The sequence below is a fragment of the Ovis canadensis genome, chromosome 22 (assembly GCF_042477335.2).
Source record: "Ovis canadensis isolate MfBH-ARS-UI-01 breed Bighorn chromosome 22, ARS-UI_OviCan_v2, whole genome shotgun sequence".
Classification (NCBI taxonomy): Eukaryota; Metazoa; Chordata; class Mammalia; order Artiodactyla; family Bovidae; genus Ovis; species Ovis canadensis.
This window is the reverse complement of record NC_091266.1, coordinates 28,975,792-28,999,230: the sequence shown is the minus strand read 5'-3', so window position 1 is coordinate 28,999,230 and position 23,439 is coordinate 28,975,792. Positions and strand designations below refer to the sequence as shown.

At 41.8% G+C, this 23,439-nt stretch overlaps 1 protein-coding gene across 8 annotated transcripts in view; it reads left to right on the top strand.

Moving 5' to 3' along the window:
• CPEB3 (cytoplasmic polyadenylation element binding protein 3) overlaps positions 1-19,354 on the top strand; it is a 199,827-nt gene extending 180,473 nt beyond the window's left edge. For all 8 annotated transcript variants that reach the window (XM_069567519.1, XM_069567516.1, XM_069567518.1 and 5 more), the window contains one exon: positions 15,570-19,354. In XM_069567519.1, the coding sequence (XP_069423620.1) occupies positions 15,570-15,797 (228 nt within the window). In that variant the 3' untranslated portion in view covers positions 15,798-19,354. The remainder of the gene's footprint in view (positions 1-15,569) is intronic.
• The last annotated feature ends 4,085 nt before the right edge of the window (positions 19,355-23,439 follow it).

The window sequence follows — 23,439 nt, the reverse complement described above, 5'->3', positions numbered from 1 at the left end:
TCTTCTAAAGTGTATCATCTCTTGGGAATAATGTTCTAGGGAACCCAGTTGAGTAACTACAGTATTTTCAGCTTCTTTTCTTCTTTCATGTTCAAATTTGAAAGTTTAATAAACAGTTGATTGTTTTTCCCTTCCTTGGCTCTTTTTCCAAGTTTGTTCCACACACATACAGTTTCTTTCCTTTGTTTTCTCATTGTGGTGACAAAACACATGAGATCTACACTTAACAAATCTTTACGTGTATGGTACAGTACTGTTAACTATAAGCACAGTGTCTTACTGAACAGATTCCTAGAACATTTTTGTCTTGTATAACTGAAACTTTATATGCTTTGAACTGCAGCTCCCCAGTTCCCCTTGCCCCAAGTCTCTGGCAGCCACCTTTCCACTTTCTGCTTTCTGTGAGTTTGACTACTTAGGTAACTCATATAAAAGTATTGGGAATCATTCAGTATTTGTTCTTTTGTGACTGGCTTATTTCACTTAGCATGTTGTCCTTCAAGTTCACCCGTGTTGTCACATGTGAAAGGAGTTCCTTCCTTGTTAAATCTGAACAATATACCACTTTCTGTATATACTACATTTTCTTTATCCGTTCATCTGTAAGTAGACATTTCAGTTGCTCCCACACTTGGGCTATTGTTATTAGTGCCACAGTGAACATAATAGTGCAAATGTCTCTTCAAGATCCTGTTTTCAGTTCTCTTAACTACCCAGAAATAGGATTGCTGGATGGATATCTTTTATCTACAAAGGTTGGGGTTGGGCAGCCAAACAGCAGCTGCGTATTCAAGGATGCTGGGGAGAGCTCTGAAGGTGTGATCGGTATTCCCTTTAGTATTTCTAGTTCTTCATCTTTTGGTTATTTGAGGTTATCTGTTGTATCTTTCTTATATGTAGTCCCTATACAAGAAGGGAAGAGAGTTTTGAAATCAGTATCCCATGAGAGTTGGACCACAGAGAAGGCTGAGTGCGAAAAAATTGATGCTTTCAAACTGTGGTGTTGGAGAAGACTCTTGAGAGTCCCTTGGATAAGCAAGGAGATCAAAGAAGCCAATACTAAAGGAAATCAACCCTGAATATTCATTGGAAGGACTACTGCTGAAGCTGAGGCCCTCATGCTTTGGCGACCTGACACGAAGAGCCAACTCACTGGAGAAGACCCTGATGCCTGGGAAGATTGAGGGCAGGAGGAAAAAGGGTTGACAGAGGATGAGATGGCTGGATGGCATCATCAATTTAATGGACTTGAGTTGGAGCAAACTCTGGGAGATAGTGAAGGACAGGAAGCCTGGCATGCTGCAGTCCATGGTGTCGCAAAGAGTCGAACACAGCTGAGTGACTTAACAGCAACAATACCATTGGAAAGAATGTTCCTTTGCCTCTATTTTAGTTTAGTGGAGAGGACCTGGGAATCTGACTTTGTTAGCTGACTTGGAGCTTTCTGATACTTTTATTTAAGGAACATTGTGATAGTTAAGCCGTAGCACAGGAATATTTGCTTTCAGTAGCTTATTTTCCAAATAGCCAATTTGTTATTTAATCAGATGTTATCCACTGCACCTTTCTTTGCAAGCACTTCAAGTTCTTCACATATTTAATCATTTTTTCTCTCTTCACCTAAAAACACATTGGGCCTAATTTTAGCTAAAGACTGTTGAAGGCTTTGTATTTTTAGCCTTCATGAAGATTAATCTGACCCAGTAACCATACTAACATAGTGCTGATAATACTACACCTTGTCCCTGGCCACAGCTGGGACAGACGAGATAACTCAACACCAAAAGAAGTGAAGGCTCGGACAACCTGTTCCCAGACGATTTCAGCTTCTAACCATAGTCTGGAACTCCCACAGCCCAGACTTTAATTTTCTGTTGTTGCTGGTTCTTGCCTTGATCTGGCTTTAAAGTCTCCCAGCAGTAGCTGTAGCTATGTTTGATTTGACCCTTTGAGAGGAAGCAACACCCAGGAGTGAGTTCAAATATTGTCTGAAATAATACCACATGCGCTTATTTTGAAGCACTAGGAGTCTCAGAACCTTTGACTAGAAATAGTTTTTTAAATAGAGTTTGGGTCATCTAAAGAAAGAGAGAGAAATAATTCCTCTTCTGTGAACTTCGTGGGACATTTTTGTCTTGTCTCTCCTTCTGTGGTCTCCACCCCTCATCTTTTCTGTCCTTCGCACTCTTTTTGTGTCTTCTACCATGGAATTGTGATCATTTTTAACATAACTGTTTAAAGTGATTAAATGTTCTTTCCTTCCCATATTTGAGTATAGAGGTTGTTTATGAGATTATTAATAGAAAAAAAGATAGCCACCATTTTTTAAAGTATTTACTTCACTAAGACATTCAAGTTCTTTGACCCCATAAGACAGGGGTATCAGTCAGTCAGCAGTTTCTTGGTGAGTGCTGCTGCTTATTTGGAAGAGCTGGCCCACACCTCTAACATAGTAGGGGAAACTGAGGCCTTCAAGGTTATGATACAGCCAGTTAATGGATAGAGCCAGAGGGCTCTGCACTTCTACATCCTGTAGGGTTGAGGGGGTGGTGATGGCATGGCAGTCATGCATTTCACAGATCTTTAGTGATTTTCTCACCCTTTGTTCTCCACACAATCCATTCTTCTGCCACTAAAGATTAGTTTGGGCTGATTTATATTCTCGCCTCCAGCCCCATTCCCAAACAGCATGGAAGGAAACCAGAGTAAAGAGTGAATCTATGGATTGTGTAGGATTTTGTCAGCTGGACCTTCTTTGTTTCATGGAAAAAGTTATCTTAAGGCTAAACAGAACTCTCACAGATCTCTGTGTGTTCTGTAGACATACACAGTGTAAGTGTCAGCATTAGCACACATAAGTATGTCTAGTGGTGGGACGGGTACAAAGATATTTTAAAACCTTTCGTCCCCTAGCACTTAAAAATATGAAAAATGTTCAGTCCCATCCTTTGAAAAGGGGAAAAGAAGATAAAATCTAACCCATTTCCACTACGTTTTCCTTCAGTTCAGTTCAGTTTCTCAGTCGTGTCCGACTCTTCGCAACCCCATGAATCGCAACATGTCAGGCTTCCCTGTCCATCACCAACTCCCGGAGCTTACTCAAACTCATGTCCATCAAGTCGGTGATGCCATCCAGCCATCTCATCCTCTGTCATCCCCTTCTCCTCCTGCCCTCAATCCCTCCCAGCATCAGGGTCTTTTCCAATGAGTCAGCTCTTCTCATGAGGTGGCCAAAGTATTGGAGTTTCAGCTTTAGCATCAGTCCTTCCAGTTTACACCCAGGACTGATATCCTTTAGGATGGACTGATTGGATCTCCTCACAGTCCAAGGGACTCTCAAGAGTCTTCTCCAACACCACAGTTCAAAAGCATCAATTCTTTGGCGCTCAGCTTTCTTCACAGTCCAACCCTCTAATCCATACATGACCACTGGAAAAACCATAGCCTTGACTAGACAGACCTTTGTTGGCAAAGTAATGTCTCTGCGTTTGAATATGCTATCTAGGTTGGTCATAACTTTCCTTCCAAGGAGTAAGTGTCTTTTAATTTCATGGCTGCAATCACCATCTGCAGTGATTTTGGAGCCCCCCAAAATAAAGTCTGACACTGTTTCCACTGTTTCCCCATCTATTTACCATGAAGTGATGGGACCAGATGCCATGATCTTCGTTTTCTGAATGTTGAGCTTTAAGCCAACTTTTTCACTCTCCTCTTTCACTTTCATCAAGAGGCTTTTAGTTCCTCTTCACTTTCTGCCATAAGAGTGGTGTCATCTGCTTATCTGAGGTTATTGATTTTTCTCCCGGCAGTCTTGATTCCAGCTTGTGCTTCTTCCAGCCCAGCATTTCTCATGATGTACTCTGCATATAAGTTAAAGAAGCAGGGTGACAATATAAAGCCTTGACATACTCCTTTTCCTATTTGGAACCAGTCTGTTGTTCCATGTCCAGTTCTAAGTGTTGCTTCCTGACCTACATATAGGTTTCTCAAGAGACAGGTCAGGTGGTCTGGTATTCTCATCTCATTTTCCTTAATCTACCCCATATTTCTACTAAAATTACCTACTGCAAATCTGCTCTATCTGGAAAATTGTGGGTAAGTTTGTTGCTAAGGAAAAGCTGTTTTCACATTGCTGCTTTAATTTCCTAGGCATCTGTCAGCTACTTTCAGAACAGCAGGATTCCAGTTCATAGTCAGTTGAAAAACTGAAAATTTAGCTCAGTCAGTAGAGAATCTTCCTGCAATGCAGGAGACCTGGGTTCGATTCCTGAGTCGGGAAGATCCCCTGGAGAAGGAAATGGTAACCCACTCCAGTATTCTTGCCTGGAGAATCCCATGGACAGAGGAGCATGGCAGGCTACAGTCCATGGGATTGCGAGAGTCGGACACGACTTAGCGACTTAACTACTACTACTACTACTAAACATTCTCAGTATTGCCTGCCAGTGGAGGACTTTCTTTAGCAACTCTTAAGACACTGTGTGTAGTGGGGCGGATGGTAATTAGGTTATTGTGGATTTTAGACCTGGAAAGATGTACTCTGTGACACATGCCAAGAAGATTAGGAGCACAGTATGATTAAAGCTTTGAGTTGTTGCTATTGTTAAGTCACTAAGTGGTGTCTGACTCCTTTGTGACCCCTTGGACTATAGCCTGCCAGACTTCTCTGTATACCAAATAAAATGGTCTTTCCAGGAAGCATGTTGCTCCAGATGATAAGAAATGGCCTACCTGACTTCTGGGCAGGCCTTCCCAGACAGTATCCCTATTAAATGATACCTTATTCCTCTTCACTTGGCCTGTCTCTCCAGTTTGTCCGCTCTGACTCCATTATCTGAGATCACTGCTGCTCCTTCTCTACTAGACACCTGTAAACAAGCCTTACCTTCCTTGGGATGGCTGAGTATCTGACAGACTTAATTTGTTTTTTTCCCATGACCAAAGGGCAGACTGCAGCAGGGTCCATCCTGTAACTGTTCTTAACATAGCCTTTAACACATAATTCAAGCTGAACCTGACCTTGGCTAAGGCCTTTCTCATTTCTGCAGCCTTTCAGGTCCAAGGAGAGAGAACTCTGGACCTGTTATTAGTTTATGGTCTCTCTGGGTATCACCTCTTTGCTACCAAGAGCTATTAGTCACTGCTTTATTTACTTTGGGAGGTCATTTTGTTGACTGATATCAAGACTACAGACGGAAATATTTCCCCTGGTTTGTTAGAAGCACAGCAGCATTAGCATTGAGATCAGTTTATTATTAAAGTATGGCTTCTTCCCATCTATATCATCCTGCATATATTATTCCCCTTGTCCACCTTCCTATAGCCATTTATCCAGCGTCCCACATCAGTGTTCCTTATCCCTAATAGTTACCCCTCATCAATAGTTTGCACATGTTCTTCAGCATCCTGGGGCATGCTCATCTCCATTCAGGGTGTGTATGAACTCGAGCATTTCTCTCTGCTGCAAGTTCTCATTTCCTGGTCCTGTAAACCTTTTTGAACAAGAAGGTCAGCTTGGTGATTTGATTGGCTCTGTGTTGGGCTCTAGTATTTAAATTTTAATGGTTGTGTAGATCAGTAATATGATTACAATATGCCCAATATGATTCCAGCAGGTGGGTGTCTCCAAAATGCCATAGCTTAATGATCCCTAATGGTGATTTAGGTGGTTAACAGAGAAACCTGTTTTTATCTTACTTAAAATTTAATTTAAATTTTGTTTTATTTTGGAGGATAGTTGATTTACAATGTTGGAGAAGGAAATGGCAATCCACTACAGTCTTGCCTGGAAAATCCCATGGACAGAGGAGCCTGGCAGGCTACAGTCCGTGGCATCACAGAGTCGGACACGACTGAGCACGCACACACACGCACACACATTGCTGATTTACAGTGTTGAGTTAGTTTCAGGTGTACAGCAAAGTGATTCAGTTGTATATACATCTGTTCTTTTTCTGTTTTTATTTTAATAGTTATGTGTTGTGTATTGGCGAAAAACAGAATTTAGATAGTCAAGTAAAACATCAAGTAATAGTACAGATGGTGTTTGGATATGGCAAACACTGCAAATGGTTGGGAATGCCTTTAAGAAGCTCTCAAATAGACCATAAACTGTTTTGAGGGAGAACTATGTCTTATTCTCCATTATATTTCAGTGTTTAATACGGTGGCATACAAGGAATAGGTGGTGATTTAGTCGCTACGTTGTGTCCAATTCTTATGACCTCATGAACTGTAGTCCACCAGGCTCCTCTGTCCACAGGATTTCCCAGGCGAGAATACTGGAGTGGGTTGCCATTTCCTTCTCCAGGGGCTCTTGACCCAGGGATTGAATCTGGGTTTCCTGCACTTGCAGGCAGATTCTTTACCAACCACCAGGGAAGCCAAAAAAGCCTAGGTGCTCCATAAATATTCATCAAATAAATTAATCCATTTGGGTGAAAATAATGACCCTTCTCTAACTTAAGGACCACCTAACTACCAATGTCCTTCATGCAGCTACTTCTGTTTGTTGATACATATTGTCTGAGATACCATGTGACTGGTACTCTTTGAGAGGTTATGGTGGTCCAAAAGTTACATCCTTTACTCTTCAGCTTTATTCAGAGTCTTATTTAATGTACTAGTCTCAGCAAATGTGATCATCTAGCTTTTAATCCAGTTAAGCAGTTATTTGAAGTTGCAGAATTATAAAGGGTCTTTGAAAGGTATTAACAGTGGTAGCAGGCAGACACATTCTGAAGGAGGTGACGGAAAAACTGACCACTGCGTCGTCTTACCTGCAAGACATCCTTTACCTTACTGTAAAGGGTGTTGGTAGTACCCTTTGCTCGAGAGGGGAAAGAATAGATAGTACATTTTAGGAAGATTTCTGTCTAAAAATATCAAAATTCAAGATGTCTAGCACTGAACAGGAAAAATGTCTGCTTCATGGAAAAGTAACTTATGAGAAATCTGTTATTCATTAAAGAAGTTGATTAAATAAGGCATCAGTGTGTGCCTGTGCCTGGTGCCTCTGGACTGATAGAGCTTTCTGACAGATCTTCTGAGTATTGTGTTTACTGGATCCCTCAAACCCCTATGTGGTGAGGGATATTGGTGCCAAGCTCAGCGGGAAGCCTGAATACACAGAAAGGTACGGTTCGGTTCAGTTCAGTTCAGTTCAGTTGCTCAGTCATGTCCGACTCTTTGCAACCCCATGGGATGCAGCACAACAGGCTTCTCTGTCCATCACCAACTCTAGCAGTTGATCCCATGGACCACAGCCTTGTCTAACTCAATGCAACTATGAGCCATGCTGTGTAGGGCCACCTAAGACGGACAAGTCGTGGTGGAGAGCTCTGACGAAACGTGGTCCACTGGAGAAGGGAATGGCAAACCATTGAGAGCCCCATGAGCAGTATGAAAAGGCAAAAAGATAGGACACTGAAAGATGAACTCCCCAGGTCAGTAGGTGCCCAGAAACGCTACAGAAGGTGCAGTTCATTCATACTGCATTTTCAAGTATCAGCACGAGTGTATTACTTGACCTAATGTTTGTTTAGTGTTCTTCATTTTGCAGTAGGTGTTTGTATCCATCATTCCACTAGATCCTACTATCCCCCTGCTATTGAAATCCCTCCAAATGAAGCACTAAGTCAGTCTTTTTTGTAACTGTGTGATAGTCCATGGGGTAGATGTACCACATTTTATTTAACCATTTCCCTGTGAAATGGAGAGTTTCCCTGGTGGCTCAGTGGTAAAGAATCTGCCTACGATGCAGGAGATGCAGGTTCTATCCCTGGATCAGGAAGATCTTCCCTGGAGAAGGAAATGGCAACCCACTCCAGTATTCTCGCCTGGTAAATCCTGTAGACAGAGGACCCTGGTGGGCTACAGTCCATGGGGTTGCAAAAGAGTCGGACCCGACTTAGCGACTAAACTACCACCTATTCCTCGCATACTGTATTAAGAATTGAAATAGCCTCCTAGGTACAAAAGCCCCTCTTTGTCCCCTGTTTCTTGTTTGTAGAAAGAGGCTTTAGTCTCCTAGGCCTTCCCTGAGTTCCATGGAGCAGACTCAAGCAGTTACTAATTAGAGGAGTGAGGGAATGCAGTCAAGAAAGAACAGTTCAGTGATAACAGAGGGCCCTAGTTCCTCCTCAAGGGAAATCCAACGATATGACGCATCTTTGAGTTGTTCAGCAAGAACTAAGACCGCCCCGGCCCCTAGGTAGAGGATGGTGACTACATGCTGACCACAAGCTGGTTGGAACCAAGTTGATAATTAAGACTCGTGAAACACCACCTTGTTACCTCACTACCGACCAACCAGAAAAAGGTCATGCCCCCTGCAACCCTCACCTCAAATGTTACCTTTTAAAGCCTTTCCCTTAAAGCCATCAAAGAGTTCTGGTCTTTTCAGCATGAGCCTCTCGTTCTCCTTGTTGGGCCCTTCAAAAAATGCTTTACTTTCCTTCACCACAGCCTGGTGTCAGTGAATTGGCTTTGCTGTATGGTGGGCAAGCAGACCCAAGTTTGGTTCCATAACACTAGAATTTCTGAATGCTGAAGATAAAAAGAAAACATTGCATGTTTCCATGTGAAAGAGCTAGTAGCTATTACTATCTCCTATAAATGGAAGAAAAAAGAAGAAAACTGACATCAGAGTTTTCATATGCAGCACTGGGAGCTTGAACACCAAGGAATACTATCAATCAGTCTGAGAGAGAAGGATAAGACCCCCAAAATCCTTTATCTAGTCAAGATATCATTTCTCTGTCAGGAGAAATGACAAAACTTACAAACTTGTAAGTTTTTAAAATTTGGAAATCCAATAACGGAAAGGACTGTAATCTTGGGGGGAAAGAAAGACTTGGAAGAACATTAGCAGCTTTATGCTATTCTAGGAAAAAAGGGAGAAAATAGTCACAATTTGAACAAAAATTGTAAATTATTTGTAATGAAACAAACCATAAAGATAGGATCCACATAAAGAAATGCTTAAATGTAAAAAATTGATGATACTCTTATAAAAAAGATTAGAAACCTAGAAGCCTCGGAAGGAAATAAATATATTAGACTGTGTAAAAATAAAACACATTTAAATGGCAAAGATGCCCTGAAAAAAGTCAACAGGCAAATTATGGATTTGGAAAAAAATTGCATATTATTATTTGTACCATACAAAGCACTCTTAAAAATTGGCAAGAAAAAGACATACAACATGGTGGTATACTGGTTAGAAGATAATTCACATTAAGAATTGATGGGCAGTCCACCTAAAAAGATGTTCAGGTTTCTTTATAGTCAGGAAGAAGAAAATTAATGTCATTTTATTCTCATCTGGAGACCATTTAAAAGAAGTGATAACTACTTATCATTTGCTGATAGAAATGTGAATTGCTACAACCCTTTAAAGAGGTAAACTGGCAAATTCTTCAAAATGTGTATACTCTTTGACCCAATAATCCTACTGCTGGTTGTCATTAATGTCATAATCCCAATGCTTAGAAGTAAAACCACAGATGTGAGAACATATGGAAGGTATCTTTATTGCAGAATTGCCAATAGAAGCAAAAAACTAAAAAGACAAAGTAACTGTACACATATGGGTGTTACCCAGCTGAACTTGGATCCCCTCACCCATGGCGAAGTAAAGCCAATTCACTGATGCCGGCTTGTAGGGAAGTGTTTATTGCAGGACCAGTAAAGGAGAATGGGCAGTTCATGCTCAAAAGACCTGAACTCCCTATGGCTTTCAGGGAAGGGCTTTCTTTGAAGGGCAGCGTTTGGGGTGAGGGATGCAGGGGACATGACTTTCTTCTGGTTGGGTGATGATGAGGTAACAGGGTGGGGTCTCAAGAATCTTAATCATTAACCTTCTAGTTCCAACCAGTCTAGGGTCTGTATGCTTACGGGCAGCATGTGGTCACCACCTTCCTCCTGGCTGAGGGTCTTAGTTCCTGCAGAACAGCTCAAAGATACATGTCACATTGTCATGAATTTCTCTTAAGGAGGAACTGGGACTCCTACTTCTTGACTGTTTTTTCTTTGTTTCTGTATTTCCTCACTCCCCTACTTAGTAACTGGTTGAGTCTGTTCTTTGGAGCTTCGGGACGGAGACTAAAGCCTATTTCTACAAACAAGGAACACAGAGAGGCTTTTTCACCCAGGAGAGCCCCGCACGGTCCTGCTCCGTTGCATTCCCCCCCCGCCCCACTACTTTTTTTTTTTTTTTGATACTCCTCCATCCTGAGAGGAACAGAGGGCAGGACAGGAAAGAACATAAAGTTTTAGATAGAGAGGATAATCATAACTGGACAGGGGAAGTAGGTTTTAGGGGGACTTGGTTTCAATATCTGGGATACACCTGGGGGTGTGTCTTTTCTCATTGTTCCGGACTGGACCTGGTGGAGGTTTTGATGCGCAGTTCCAGGACGCTTGTCATCTAATTACATTTCCTCACTTTTCCGCCCGTCTTGTTATTTCGGTCTATTTAAGTCATGTAGGTTTTGTTATTAGGTTCTCCTGGATCTACTTTCAAATTTTTCTTTTTTCTTCCTCATCTTTCAATTATTTTTTTCCCAGAACTTTGAAGTATTTATACCCCTTGATCTTCTAGCCCACTAAAGTGAATCTCAACAATGTTATCCTCTCTTCAGTTCATCTGATAGTTAGTCAAAAAGTCACAGTTTTGATGTATTAATTTAAAATGTCTTAGTAATTTTTATTTTTAATGTCTTAATAATAGACATTTAATATTTTATATATTTTTTACAATTTTTACAATAATAATTTTTTGCAATAATATTTTATATAAATAAAATAACTTTTATTATAATGTCTTAATAATAAAAGAGTATTGTTCTGTCGTAGTCATGTCTGACTCTTTGAGACCCCATAAGCTGCAGCACACCAGGCTTCCCTGTCCTTCGAGAAGAGTGTAATGAACCCCATCATACAGTTAGAACAGTTATGAACACACAAGGTTCCTGTCATCCAGTCTGAATCATTGTCGACTTGTGACCAGTCTTGCTTCATCTACACCTCTGCCCACTTTCCCACCTTCACTCTAGATTATTTTGAAGCAGATCCCAGAGATCATATAATTTTTCATACTGAAATAATTCAGTATGTATCTCTAAAAGGTTCTCTAAAAAGCAAAACTGGAGTACAAGGTTTCCTTTTGGGTGATAAAAGTGTTTTGGAACCATACAGAGGTGGTGTTTACACAACATTGTGAATGTAGTGAATGCCCCTAGACTGTTCACTTTCAAATGGTTAATTCTTTATGACTTTAACCTCAATTAAAAAAAATTAAGCTCTTAAAAATAACTAAGGACAAAAGCCCCCATATAACCACAATGTCACTTTTACACCCGAACAAAAGTAACATTAATGTATACATATGAAAAACTGGAAAGTACCCTTACTTAAGTATTCTCCTCGAGTACTCTTCATGTGTGTATATATTACAAAGGGCTGTGGTCCCATTCTCCTCAGGCAGCTTTTTTTGTTTTTTGTTTTTTTTTGCTGAGTGTGAATTCTCTTTGTTCAGACCAGTCCTCTCTCTTACTGCTGGATCCTCTTTCTGGGCTTTTTGGGGCTCAGATCTGGTTGCTGGAGCATCCTGAGTGCAGAAGATAGAGCACCCTGAGATAGAAGCAGAGCAGCCCTCAGCTCTTGGACCGCAGGTGGAGAAGCTGACTACTTCCAGTTCCTGGCACGCCTTCCTAACCCTAACCCTAACCCTAACCCTAACCCTAACCCTATCCGAGGTGGTAGTCCTGGGCACTCAGTCCATCCCTTCGCTCCTTCTTGGCTTCCAAGTTCAGGGAGCTCAGTCCAGCTCATATACACTCTAATGAGCCTGCAGCTCCCTTCCCCGCCAGGAGCCCACTGTCTCTGCAGACCACATGCTTCCACAGATCTACCACCATCGTGCCTTGCTCCAGGACTCGGTCCTCAAGTTGCTTTAAGATAAGGAAAGATGCTGACCAAGGCAGGACTATAGACAGGAAATGCCAGAGGAGCAAAGTGGAGTATTAAGAGGAAGAAGGAGGAGTTCCCTGTGGGACAGAAATAGCTAAGGAAGGTCAGCCTGTAGTTAATTTTCAACAAGGTTGCTGAGACCATTCAGTGGGTAAAGAATAGTCTCTTCAACAAATGGTCCTGGGGCACTTAAAGAATGAAGTTGGGCCCTGGTCTCACACTGTATACAAAATTAATTCAAAATCTATTAACCTAAATATGGGAGCTAAAACCATTAAATTCTTAGAAGAAAACATAGGGACAGATCTTCCTGACCTTGGATTTGGCAGTGAATTCTTAGCTACGGCATCATGAAGAAGAACAGCAAAAGAAAAAAATAAATTGGATGTCTTCAAAATTAAACTTTTTAGTTTAATTAAAGAACATTTTCAAAAAAGTGAAGTACCACCTACAAAACAGAAGAAAATATTTGCAAACCATATGCCTGATAGGGACTTCCCTAGTGGTCCAGTGGTTGAGAATCTGCCTTCCAATGAGGGGACGCAGGTTTGATCCCTGGTCAGGGAACTAAGATCCCACGTGCTTTGGGGTAACCAGGCCCACGTGCCACAGCTACTGCACTCTAGAGCCTGAGCACTCCAACTGGAGAAGCCTGTGTGCCACGATGAAGACCCAGCACAGCCCCCTTCCCCAAAATCATGTTTGGTAAAAGTCTAGTATCTAGCACATACAAAGAAACTCTTTCAACTCAACAGTCCAGTTTTTAAAACAGGCAAAGGGCTTGAATAGACCTTTCTTCCAATGTGTAAAATGCCAACAAGAATATGAAAAGATGCTCAGTATCATTAGTCAGTGGGGAAATGCAAGTCAAAACCACAGTGAGAGACCTCTTCACACCTCTTTTGTGATAACTTTAATCACAAAGATGGAAAACAGCAAGTGTTGGTGAGTATACAGGAAAATTGAAACCCTCGTACATTGTTGGTGGGAATGTAAAATGGTACAGCTGCTGTGGAAAACAATTTAGCAGTTCCTCAAAAAGCTAATCATAGAGTTTCCATATGCCCCAGCAGATCAACTCCTAAGTATATACTGAAAAGAATTGAAAACAAGTATTCAGATAAACACATGTACACGTACATTCATAGCAGCATCATTCAAGATAGCCAAAAGGTGGAAGCAACCTGAATGTCCATTGAAGAATGAATGCATAAACGAAATATTGTGTATATATCTACATACACATATATCCACACATAGTGGAATATTATTCAGTCATAAAAAGGAATGAAATATTGCTGCATGCTACAACATGGATAAACCCCAAAACATTATGATAAGTAAAAGAAGCCGGACACAAAATGTCACAGTTTTGTGATTCCATTTTTATAAAATATCCAAAGTAGGTAAATCGGCAGAGACGGGAAGCAGAGAGGCTGTCACCAGGGGCTGGGGAGGGAGAGAAGGTTGGGATAACTGCTTAGTGGGCTACAGGCTTCCTTTCTGGGTGATGAAATGTTTTGGGACGAGGTAGAGGTGGTGGTTGTCCAACGTTGTGAATGTAATCAAAGCCAGTGAATCGTTTAAGATTGTTAATTTTATGTTAAGAAAGAAAGAGAAAGAAAAGACTGGACTTTATTGGGTATGTGAAATTGTTGGGTGGGTTGAGCACTTAAGCGGGAAAAGAGAGCAGGTTGCGTTGGAGTTGGTAACTAGTTGGGAGGGAGACTGGGGCAGATCACAAAGGCTGTGGCTTACTCTGGAGTCGCAGGGCACAGGGAGTACCTGCTATACGGAGGCAGCTGGGCTACTCGTGAAGGCAGGGGAGAAGCTGAAGGGCTTTTGACTAGATGAGGAACACCGAGAGGCAGATGATTGAAATGCTCACGTGGACGCAGGAGAACTGAACCAGGGAAGGCCTGGAGCGCCGAGGTCATTGGCACTGGGCACATCAGGTGCGTGTTGTGGGCGGGACTAGAGCGGAAGCGAGAGGAGTGACAGTGATGCTTAACTAGGGCTTATGGCACGCCAGGCACTGTTCTGTGTGCTTGACATGGTTCAGCTCACTTGCTCCTCATAGGAGCTCTTTCCTCCAGGGCACAGATGAGGAGTGCCTGAGTAGCCTGCACAGCTGGTAATGTCGCCTAGATCAGAACCAGACAGATGACCTCAGAGCCACGACAGTTTTAATTATGATGGAGAGATGAATGTGAGATTTTTTTTTTTGAAGCCCACGCACTAAGCTGTCAGGTTGAGGAGGGGAAGAGAAGGGAACTGGAGTCAGAGTGAATCCCCCTGGGTAACCAAAGGGCTGGGACAGGTCATCTCCAGTGGGCCTTTGAGCAAAAATCTCTGGCTGGCTGAGGACCGGTGACTTGAGCTAATGGTTAGAGACAGAACTCCAGAGGAGCCCGGTGGAGGGGCCTTGAGAAGAGAAGGACCAGGAACTCAAGAATCCAGTCCCAGCAGCCCTCACGTCCCCGCTCATCCCACCCTGTGCCCTGCAGCCTCGGGGTAGCCTGCCCCAGACCCTGGCTGTGTCCAGAGGCAGCTCGACCCGTCAGGCAGTTGGCTCATATCAGAAAAAACATGGGTCCCCATCTCCACAGCCCCAGTGGCCACAGAGCTTGCTTGCTCTTGCCCAGAATGGCTCTGAGGTTGGCGTGAGAAAGAGCCTGATCACACAGAGACTTGCCTCCTTCCTACTTATTTCTAACATTCACCATGAAAACATGAACGGCATTCCCTGTCTGAGGTTCTAGGAAGAGAACATGGGGGAAAACTGGGGAAACTTTTTTCCTCTCTCCTGGTTTTTATATAATATAGCATTGCTTCATTTAGAATAAAATGCCCCCTGCAGGACTGTGCTGAAAAGTCCTCTATTGAAGCTTCCAGTCTTGGAGGGAGATTAAGGCAATAAAATCTAAAACTAAAACAGCCTCAATCATTATAGTAGTTTCTTAATATCCCCCTTGTCCTCCTTTCCCTCCGGCCCATTGTAAACAGTACTGAGAGAGGTTAGTGTTTTGAAAGCTTGTGTTTAAAACGGCAAAGCCCAGAGCCTCGTTGGTCGCCCTTTAGCCGGCCTTGCTGGCCTCGAGGGGGCTTCCCTTCAGGGGGCTTCCCCTCCACCCAGCTCCTGCCATTTGCCTACTCTGGGGCTTTGTCCTCGCTGGTTTCTCTCCCTGAAACACTGTTGCCTGTCACATGCTGCCGGCCTTCAGGATTCAGCTCATGTGCTTTTCCACACACTTCCTCTCTTAATCCTCACCAGCACTCTGATGCAGACCCTATAATGCCCATACAGATATACAGGTATGTGTGTGTCTGTGTTTCACTGTTAAACCTACTTTACAGACCCACAGATGGAGCCAGCAGGAGCATGGAGAGAGGTTAAGAATTTACTTGTCATCACACAACGAGCACATCAAGGAGCAGATCCCAAAGCCCATACACTCAGCCACTGCTAATAACCAGCTGAGTTCAACACTGAGCCTGACTGAGACATACTAAGCTACGTTATGAGCTCTCGAGGGGAAGAAATGTGAGGAAGCTTTGCTAAAATCTCTTTTCCTGTCTCTCCTCTTTGGGTCCAGGTGGAAGTGAAGCCATATGTGCTGGATGATCAGATGTGTGATGAGTGCCAGGGCACACGCTGTGGTGGGAAGTTTGCCCCGTTCTTCTGTGCCAACGTCACCTGTCTGCAGTATTACTGCGAATACTGCTGGGCGAGCATACATTCCCGCGCCGGGCGGGAATTCCACAAACCGCTGGTGAAGGAGGGAGGCGACCGCCCTCGCCACGTTCCGTTCCGCTGGAGCTGAGCCCAGGGCAGACCCAGCCACAAGTACTGGAGTAGATAACAAGGAGGGAAAAGAGAGGGCACTGCCTCAGGGCTTACAGTGTTCTGGAAATCTGTGCATTTGTTCTCGATTTTTAAAGAAGAAATGGGTCTTTTTATTATTATTATTATTTACAGTCATATTACTGAACTCAGTGTCCAGTATAACGCAGAATTGCAGAGTGTATAACGGTACTGATTTGCACTTTGATTCTCACCTTTGTCTGCTTGGTACCTTGATTCCTTACACCTGATTTGTCACTCGTAGACTGCCATTCTCATCAGCGGCCATCAGGTTGATGTCTGTGATTTTTTTGTTTGTTTGTTGTTGTTGTTGTTGTTCTGATCGTTTTTGAACTGGAGCATGCACTTATTTTCAGAAACTTAGAGAATCGCCCCTAGGAGAAGACTTACCAAAGGTAATACTCGTGAGTAGGTGGCGGATGTAGCAAAAACTTCACAACAATTCAGCAGTCATTAGTTGGGGTCATTTAGAGTAAGGATAACCCTTAATGAAAATAAGCCTTTAGTTGCTCTCTATTTTGACATGTAAGGATACCTCATAAGCTGAATCTTTATTTTTCCTTCATGTTTGATTTTTGTTTTGCTGAGGATTTTGGTTAGATCTTTTAGTGTTATGTAAATTTATGCTGCAATAGCTTTTGCTGCTATTAAAATGGTATTATTAATACCATAATACTCTATTCAGGCTAAGGTATCAATTACAAAAAACCCAACAACACACTTTTGTGATCTAGGGATAGAATCAGCTGCCGAAAGGAGATCAGAATAGACTTGAGAAAGCTTCAAAGGAAGGTCACTGTTTCTGACTGCATGTTTACTTAATCAGGTTGCTGCATGCAATAAATTTTATATCCGATGTCTAGTATAAAACCTTCCCACAATGCACAAATTAAGAATCTATATAAGCTATAAAATACTGATTTTTAAAGAAAAATTTTTTTTCATTCAAGGAAATGGTAATTGACTGGAGGAAGGCATGCCTCAATAAATGGAATGCTTCTGAAATTAGGAAGAGCCCATAACAGAATGACCTATATTACAACCAATATAAAACCTAGGTGTAGGATATTCTTAAAGCAAATTTGTGGATGGTAGATGAAGTACTTTGCGGTGCTCTGTTATATATTGTGCAATTTATTTTATATAGTAAAGTGATTATGTCTAACTGTGATCAAACTTTAACTGTTTAAAGCCTCTGTGTCAGACATTAACGAACTTGACAGTTCATAACTGGTATATTATTAACTAACACATGAGCTCTTAGTTACAATCTCCTAGTGCTTGCACCATTTTACATAGCTTCAGACCTTGTCCAGAAAACCAAAGAGCTCATCTTAGCTTACAAACACTAGGAATATATACAGTATATAGAGATAAGTTGTCAGTTGACAAACTAGGCACATTTTAAGAAAGTTGTGTGATTGTGATGCTAAAGAAATGTCTGGACAAACTAAGATGGCCTGAGCAGGGTTGGTTGTCTGGGTGAGAAATTAACTACTTAATTCCCTGGATTTATCCTGTAAAGCTTGAATAGAATTCAGACCTGCTAGTACTACCATGGACATTTTTTTAGCATTCACTCTTGGGCTGCAGATAGTAATATATAAACACATAATGATTATGAGACTGTGTAAGTCTTTTTTTAAATCTTCTTCCTATGTTTTGGAATTCTGGGGACAATCTGACTGGATATGACACTGCAGAACAGACTTAAGTCGCTGTGTTTTATGTGCTGTGATGTCCTTGTACTGTCTTAAGTTAATAGCGCTTTGTTTTGTTTTGTTTCTTCGGTGTTTAGTTGCAATTACCAGCTCTCAAACTATAGTTTGTTTTCAAAAAGAAAAAAAAACGAAATAGTTTTTTACTGGATTAAAAATGCTTATTAGAATTCTCCCCCTTTGAGGTTACCTCTGGGCTTTTTGGTAATAATTGCTTTTTTCCAGCCCAGCTGTGGTTTTCTGTTTGTTTTTTTCTATGTTTGTGGTTTTTTTCATCTGTACAAGAAATTTTGTTATGCACTACTACTTTTTGTATTCTAGACAGTTTTCAAAAGTTGGCTGAAGATTTTTTTGTTTGTTTGTTTTTAAGGAAAAAGGCATGCTTTCTGACTGACATGATCTTTTGCAATACCTCAATTTTGAAATATAGGAAAGAAAATGATATTTTCTAAGTAAGTTTATTCAGAAAAATATATATTAATTTAATTCTGCAAGAAAAATGATTTAACAGATGGGTAACTTTATTTTTTTCATGCTTATTTGTGTTTTTGAAAATGAAGAAGTTAGAGCTTTATAACTATAATATTAAAGATCATATCTAACCTACAGAAATCTACCTAATTATGTGAAAGAAGCAAAACTTTTTGAAGAAGCACCCCTCTTTCATGTACTAAAGTAACACTGAGATTTAAAAAAAAAATGCTGGAAGATTGTACAGCATAAAGCTGACGTGAAGGCGAAAAAAACATTGTCATGAAGAATAGGTTACAAAAAATAAACTCCATTTGGTGCTGAAAGTTGTGAATAGGTGGTGGAAACTACTTTCCCTTAATTTGTATATTTATAATCAAGCGTTGATTGTGCACGACTGACCAGGATTGTGAAAGAGTTCTTCTGTTTGTATTTTTTTAAAGAGAACTTTTTTTAGTTTATTAAATTATAACATGTTCCCTTTTGTTTTGTAAATAAATGTGCCCCCAAGTTGTTAATGTTATATTAAAAGAGAGGGTCCTTCGAAAAAAATTATTTTTTAAAAACACGGAGGTGTTCTGACCTGCAACTTAATGGGAAGCCCCCGGGTATCACAGGTCCTGCTGTGGCCTTTCCTTGACGTGACACTTGAACTAGTCGATTTTTTGAAGGCTATAACCTAACCTCGACTATTTGTTGTTATGTGCAATACTGTTTGTACTGTTTGTATAAAAAATAGAAAAAAAAGAAAAGAAAAAAGGCATAAATCTTTATTGCAGATTTATTTTCATTGCAAACTTTAGACATTGTGATTCACTGAAATCATTTTTCTACTGTCAAATATGTACCTTTTCTTCATGCTGGTATTTTTTCAATAGTAATGTAGCCTTTGTACTGAGACAAATTTTCATTGTTATTTTTAGAAAGATTTTTTGCTAAGAAAAAAATTAAACATATTTACATATTTTTCATTTTATTTCGTATTTTCTTTAAGGAGTGCTTTCTCAATCATTAATAGAGTTGTTTCTGGGAGGGACTTTCATATCTGGTCAATGTCATAATATTATTTTGTATTTTTACTTGGAATAAATTAATTTTATGATGCTAATTCTTTAAAAGTTTATTTTTTTCATTTTCAGTTATTTTTGAAGCTAAAACCTTTGTAATATTGTTACTAAAGTGTCTAGTTTTTTGAAATGCAAAGCTTTATGTATTAACTTGCTGATGTGGTTTACAATAGTGTGACAACGATGAAAATGGTTGGTTATGTAAAGTGATTGGAAAATGTAATGGATAATTGGGTAATAAAATGACAGAATGAGCAGAACATGTGAGATTTCGACAAGCCTTTTCCTTTATTACAGTGGTTTAGTGTAAGACTAGGGATGTCACAGTACAGTTCTCTGGGGATGTCACAGTGGATTTATACAACACCAGGTGCAGCCAAATCTGTGGCCCTGATGATGAAGTCACCCGTTGCTGAGACACCACCAGGTTGAGAACCTGGCCAGGTCAACAGAGTGGTTCATTGCTTTCCCCCTCTAACTCTTCATTCTGTCGTGTGTGTGTGTGTGTGTGTGTGTGTGTGTGTGTGTGAGTGTGTGAGAATCTGCCACTGACTGCTGTCCACGTATGAGACAGTACCTTTCACCAGGCCACATCTTTGCCTTGTATTTACAGTGGTGACGTCTGAGAGTGAAAGGAAGTCTCTGAGAGGACCAGCCCTCTGGGTGGCTAGACTTGGATCTCAGTGTCTTGCCCAGGTGGCCTCCCCGAGCACATGGGTGACCTGGCGAGGCGGCACACTTGGAGGTCACCACTGTACACGGACAGCTCAGACTTCGTCTTCCTCCACTCCCCACCCCCACCCCAGCCCCGCCTGCTCCCTGTGAATGGTGGCCCCTGTTTGTCCCTTATTGTGGCAACACATCTGGCCACTCTGAGCATGATCTGTCTGCCCTCCTGCTTCTTTTCCAACACCCGAACTCACCTTGAAGCTGTGCTATTAAGGCAGCGTGTCATTGTCATGGCACCTAAAATTAAACCAAAATCATACAACTGCAAAACTGGTGTTGCGTAAACAGAACATCCTATGACTTGCTCTAGACAGAGGGTGTGCTTCTCCCAGTCCTTGCTGGCTTCCTCCAGGGCCCTTGTCAAGGAAGCACGGTTATCAATGACTCAGAGAAACACATGTCCAGAGTTGGCTCTTGGGTATGCTCTATGTATTCAGTTTTGTAAATAATATATAGATTAGATCAAGTTGTGATGTAAAATTTTAACAAATTGGATACTACTGGTTGGAATTTTACATTAACACAAATAAGTGATTAGGAACAGAAGAAAAGAAATTGGAAAAATTTGCTTAGTGCTATAAAGATTATGCTTAGATTTCTGCCTATATCTTGTGTTTTATAGCTTGTTAGTGAGGCATGGGCTAATGCAGAATGTACTGCATTTATGCAATTAGCAAATAACTGCTAGTTTTCATTTTTATCTATTATATTAGCAACAAAATGGCATTTAACTGGGTAAAGCTCCTACCTAAATATTTGAGTATTGTGACATCTCTACTTGCAAGGTTTGAGTGAAAGATTAGTCACAGATTAGTGAAAAAAGTTATCTTTTTGTTAAAACTGGCTTATTTGTATGAATTGTTGCTTTTTCACCAGTTTGTATAGTATGTCATCTAACATTTTCTGGGTTTTTTTTTTAATAATAACCAAACTTCTCTATCTCAGCTGCAATAGTGTTCCATTTTACCACAGAGTATTTTATAATTAATGCTGTTGACTTTATACCCCAAAAGGGTCAAGAAATGGATATGTAATTTGGGGGTGTTTCGATTTGTATGACAATGAAGTTAATCACAACAAGTAGAAAACCTGGGTGCTAATACAGGACAACTTCTGCTCTTTTTCTCTTCTGGATATAGTTCTGTTGGGGTATAAAGTATTAGGTATTTGTATTTTTGCTGTCAAAATAATGGACATAAGTTTTAGAGTGTTCACAGCTAAGATCTCTGTATTTGTTTTTCAACTAACAACTAATTTTAAATGTATTGTATCTTTTATTACCTGTTCTCTTAGATTGTTTTTGCTAGTAACCCTTACTCAGCTTCCGCCTTTGGGGCTTGGACTGATAATTGCTTGTGTGGAACTGCAGTACTGTGACTAACCATGGAGCTCAATGCAGCTATTGCTTACAAATGCTTAAACTTTGTAGTTTGGACTTTTTTTTTTTTCTGTAATAACAACTTATTAAATCTAGTTGTATGAAGTACTGACACTTGTCATCCTTTGCACTCGCTAAGGAGTAGCTGGAGTATATGGATTGCGTCCGGGAACATTTGCACACTCGTTTGCTTGATGAGCTTTTTTAGGGGGAGGGGGACAAACTCCTTTACAGCAGGTTCAATACAGCAACATTCACCTTTTTAAGGACGTGAACACTCGTTTTTTTAAAAAATAACACTAGTGTATTTGAAACAGGAAGGTGTTTGTTGACACAAGTGAGTGTGTATACACGATTTTCTGGTGCAAGTGGGCTTTCACGCCAGCGCTTGCCACGGGAAGCCAATTTTCAAAATCAAAACCAAGAACGTCAATGAGAACGTAAGTACTCCCCCTTCTGTTTTAATTTTTACGCTAGGCTCTCAGGGATCCTCTCGGAAAATGGGTCTTTTTACAATCCTGTAGTGACTTTGGACATGCCAGAAGCTCTCTTGTAGGCACTAACTCTGGTCCTTGTAGAAAACGGACCCCGAGTGCCCGCACGAAAGAATCCCCCGGGCGCTTTTATAACCTTCAGGTGCCAGCGTCCCAACCCGGTGCCGTTCAGTGGTGAGGCGTGGGCTCTGGCGCAGGTGTTTTCCGTCCCAGGAGCCTCTGGCGCCCGAGGGGGCGGGGCCGGCGCCAAGCAGCGCCCCGCCTCTCGGGGTGTCCCGGCTCCGCCCCACAGCCGCTCGGCTTCGCGGGGGAGCTGGCCGGGCGGCGCGGGAACGCCAGGCTCCCTGTCGGGCCTCCCCGGCCCGCCTCGCGCCCCTTCCCGCTGCTGGTCCCCAGAACCGGCCCCAGGCTGCCCTTCCCCGGTGGCCCCCGCGCGTGGCGGCGTCCCGCAGGTAAGCTAACCCGCGACTCACGCTCGCTCCCACCCGCCGCCCCCCGGCTTCGGGCTTCGGGCGCTGTGGCTTCAGCAACCGCCTCCCGAGCGGCAGGCTGCGTCCCGAGGCCTGAAGCTCGGGCGGGAGGCCCGGGGTTCAGCGCAGCCGCGTCTGCGGACTCCATCGACCATTTGGAGCTCTGTGACTGTAGCTTGTGCAGCCCCTTCCAAAATGGGGAGAGGATTACTGTTTCAGGTCCCTTTTACGCTTGGTTTTCCAAAAATATATTATGCCTTACACGGCAAATGGAATCCTGTTTTCAGAATGTTGGTCTGCTTTGCGCCCCATCTCCTGGCATAAGGATTCTGGGATCCTGGCTCGGAGGCGGCGTAGGTAAATGAACGGTGCTGAGATGACGATCAGCTGGCTATTTCCAGGAGAAGCCGGGAGGCCTGGCGTTTCTGGGGCGTGTGGTTGGAAGCGGCGGTTCTGAAGCAGCCCCCTGACTGGACGCTAACTAAGCCCTTGCCGAGGGGACAGACCCTGCCTGCTGAGAAGGCTGGGGTTATGTCTAAACTACCTGCTTTACAGAAAGAAAAAAACCTTACACGCAAGCGCTGATGGACACAGCTTAAAAAAATTGTACCAGACCCATGGCACGTGGGGTCACTTGGACACTTAAATTGGAAGACAATATATTTTTAAACAGAGCAGGTGTACTAAATAGGTTCATGATTACTCATGAGATGAGGGGAGTCCAGTTGAGGAGTCCTGTTCTTCAAAGGACTGTTGGGAAGGAAAACTGTTGGCTCTAATTTAGGCTCAGTGATTAGAAGCCTGTGAGTTAACTGGCAAAAGACAGATTAACGGGAGAAAAGGCAAAGCTTGTTCATATGCACATAAATCCAGCAAAGAAGTGGTCCCTCCAAATTAGAGGTAGATGTTTTTAATCTAATTTAATAGGGGGAAGAAACGGGGAGAAAATGAATTCTATGGGACGATCAAATGGTTTCTTTTTAAAATCAGCTTTCCAATGCAATTGTTTCTTAATTTGCAAATTAAAAAGATATAGTTGATTTACATTATTAGTTTCAGTGTCCAATATAGGGATTCAGTATTTTTATAGATTTAGGGAAGACGGATTTTTAGGAGAATAAATGGAAGCTAAAAAAGTTTGTGATAATGTTTGTTTATGCAGGTGGAAGTGTTTTCTCTGTTCTTTGGTGAGTGAGTGCAACTCCCCAGGAGAGGGCCTTGATTGATTACAGCCTCACTCTGAGAAGCTTCTGCCTTTAGTCAGATAAGGGACG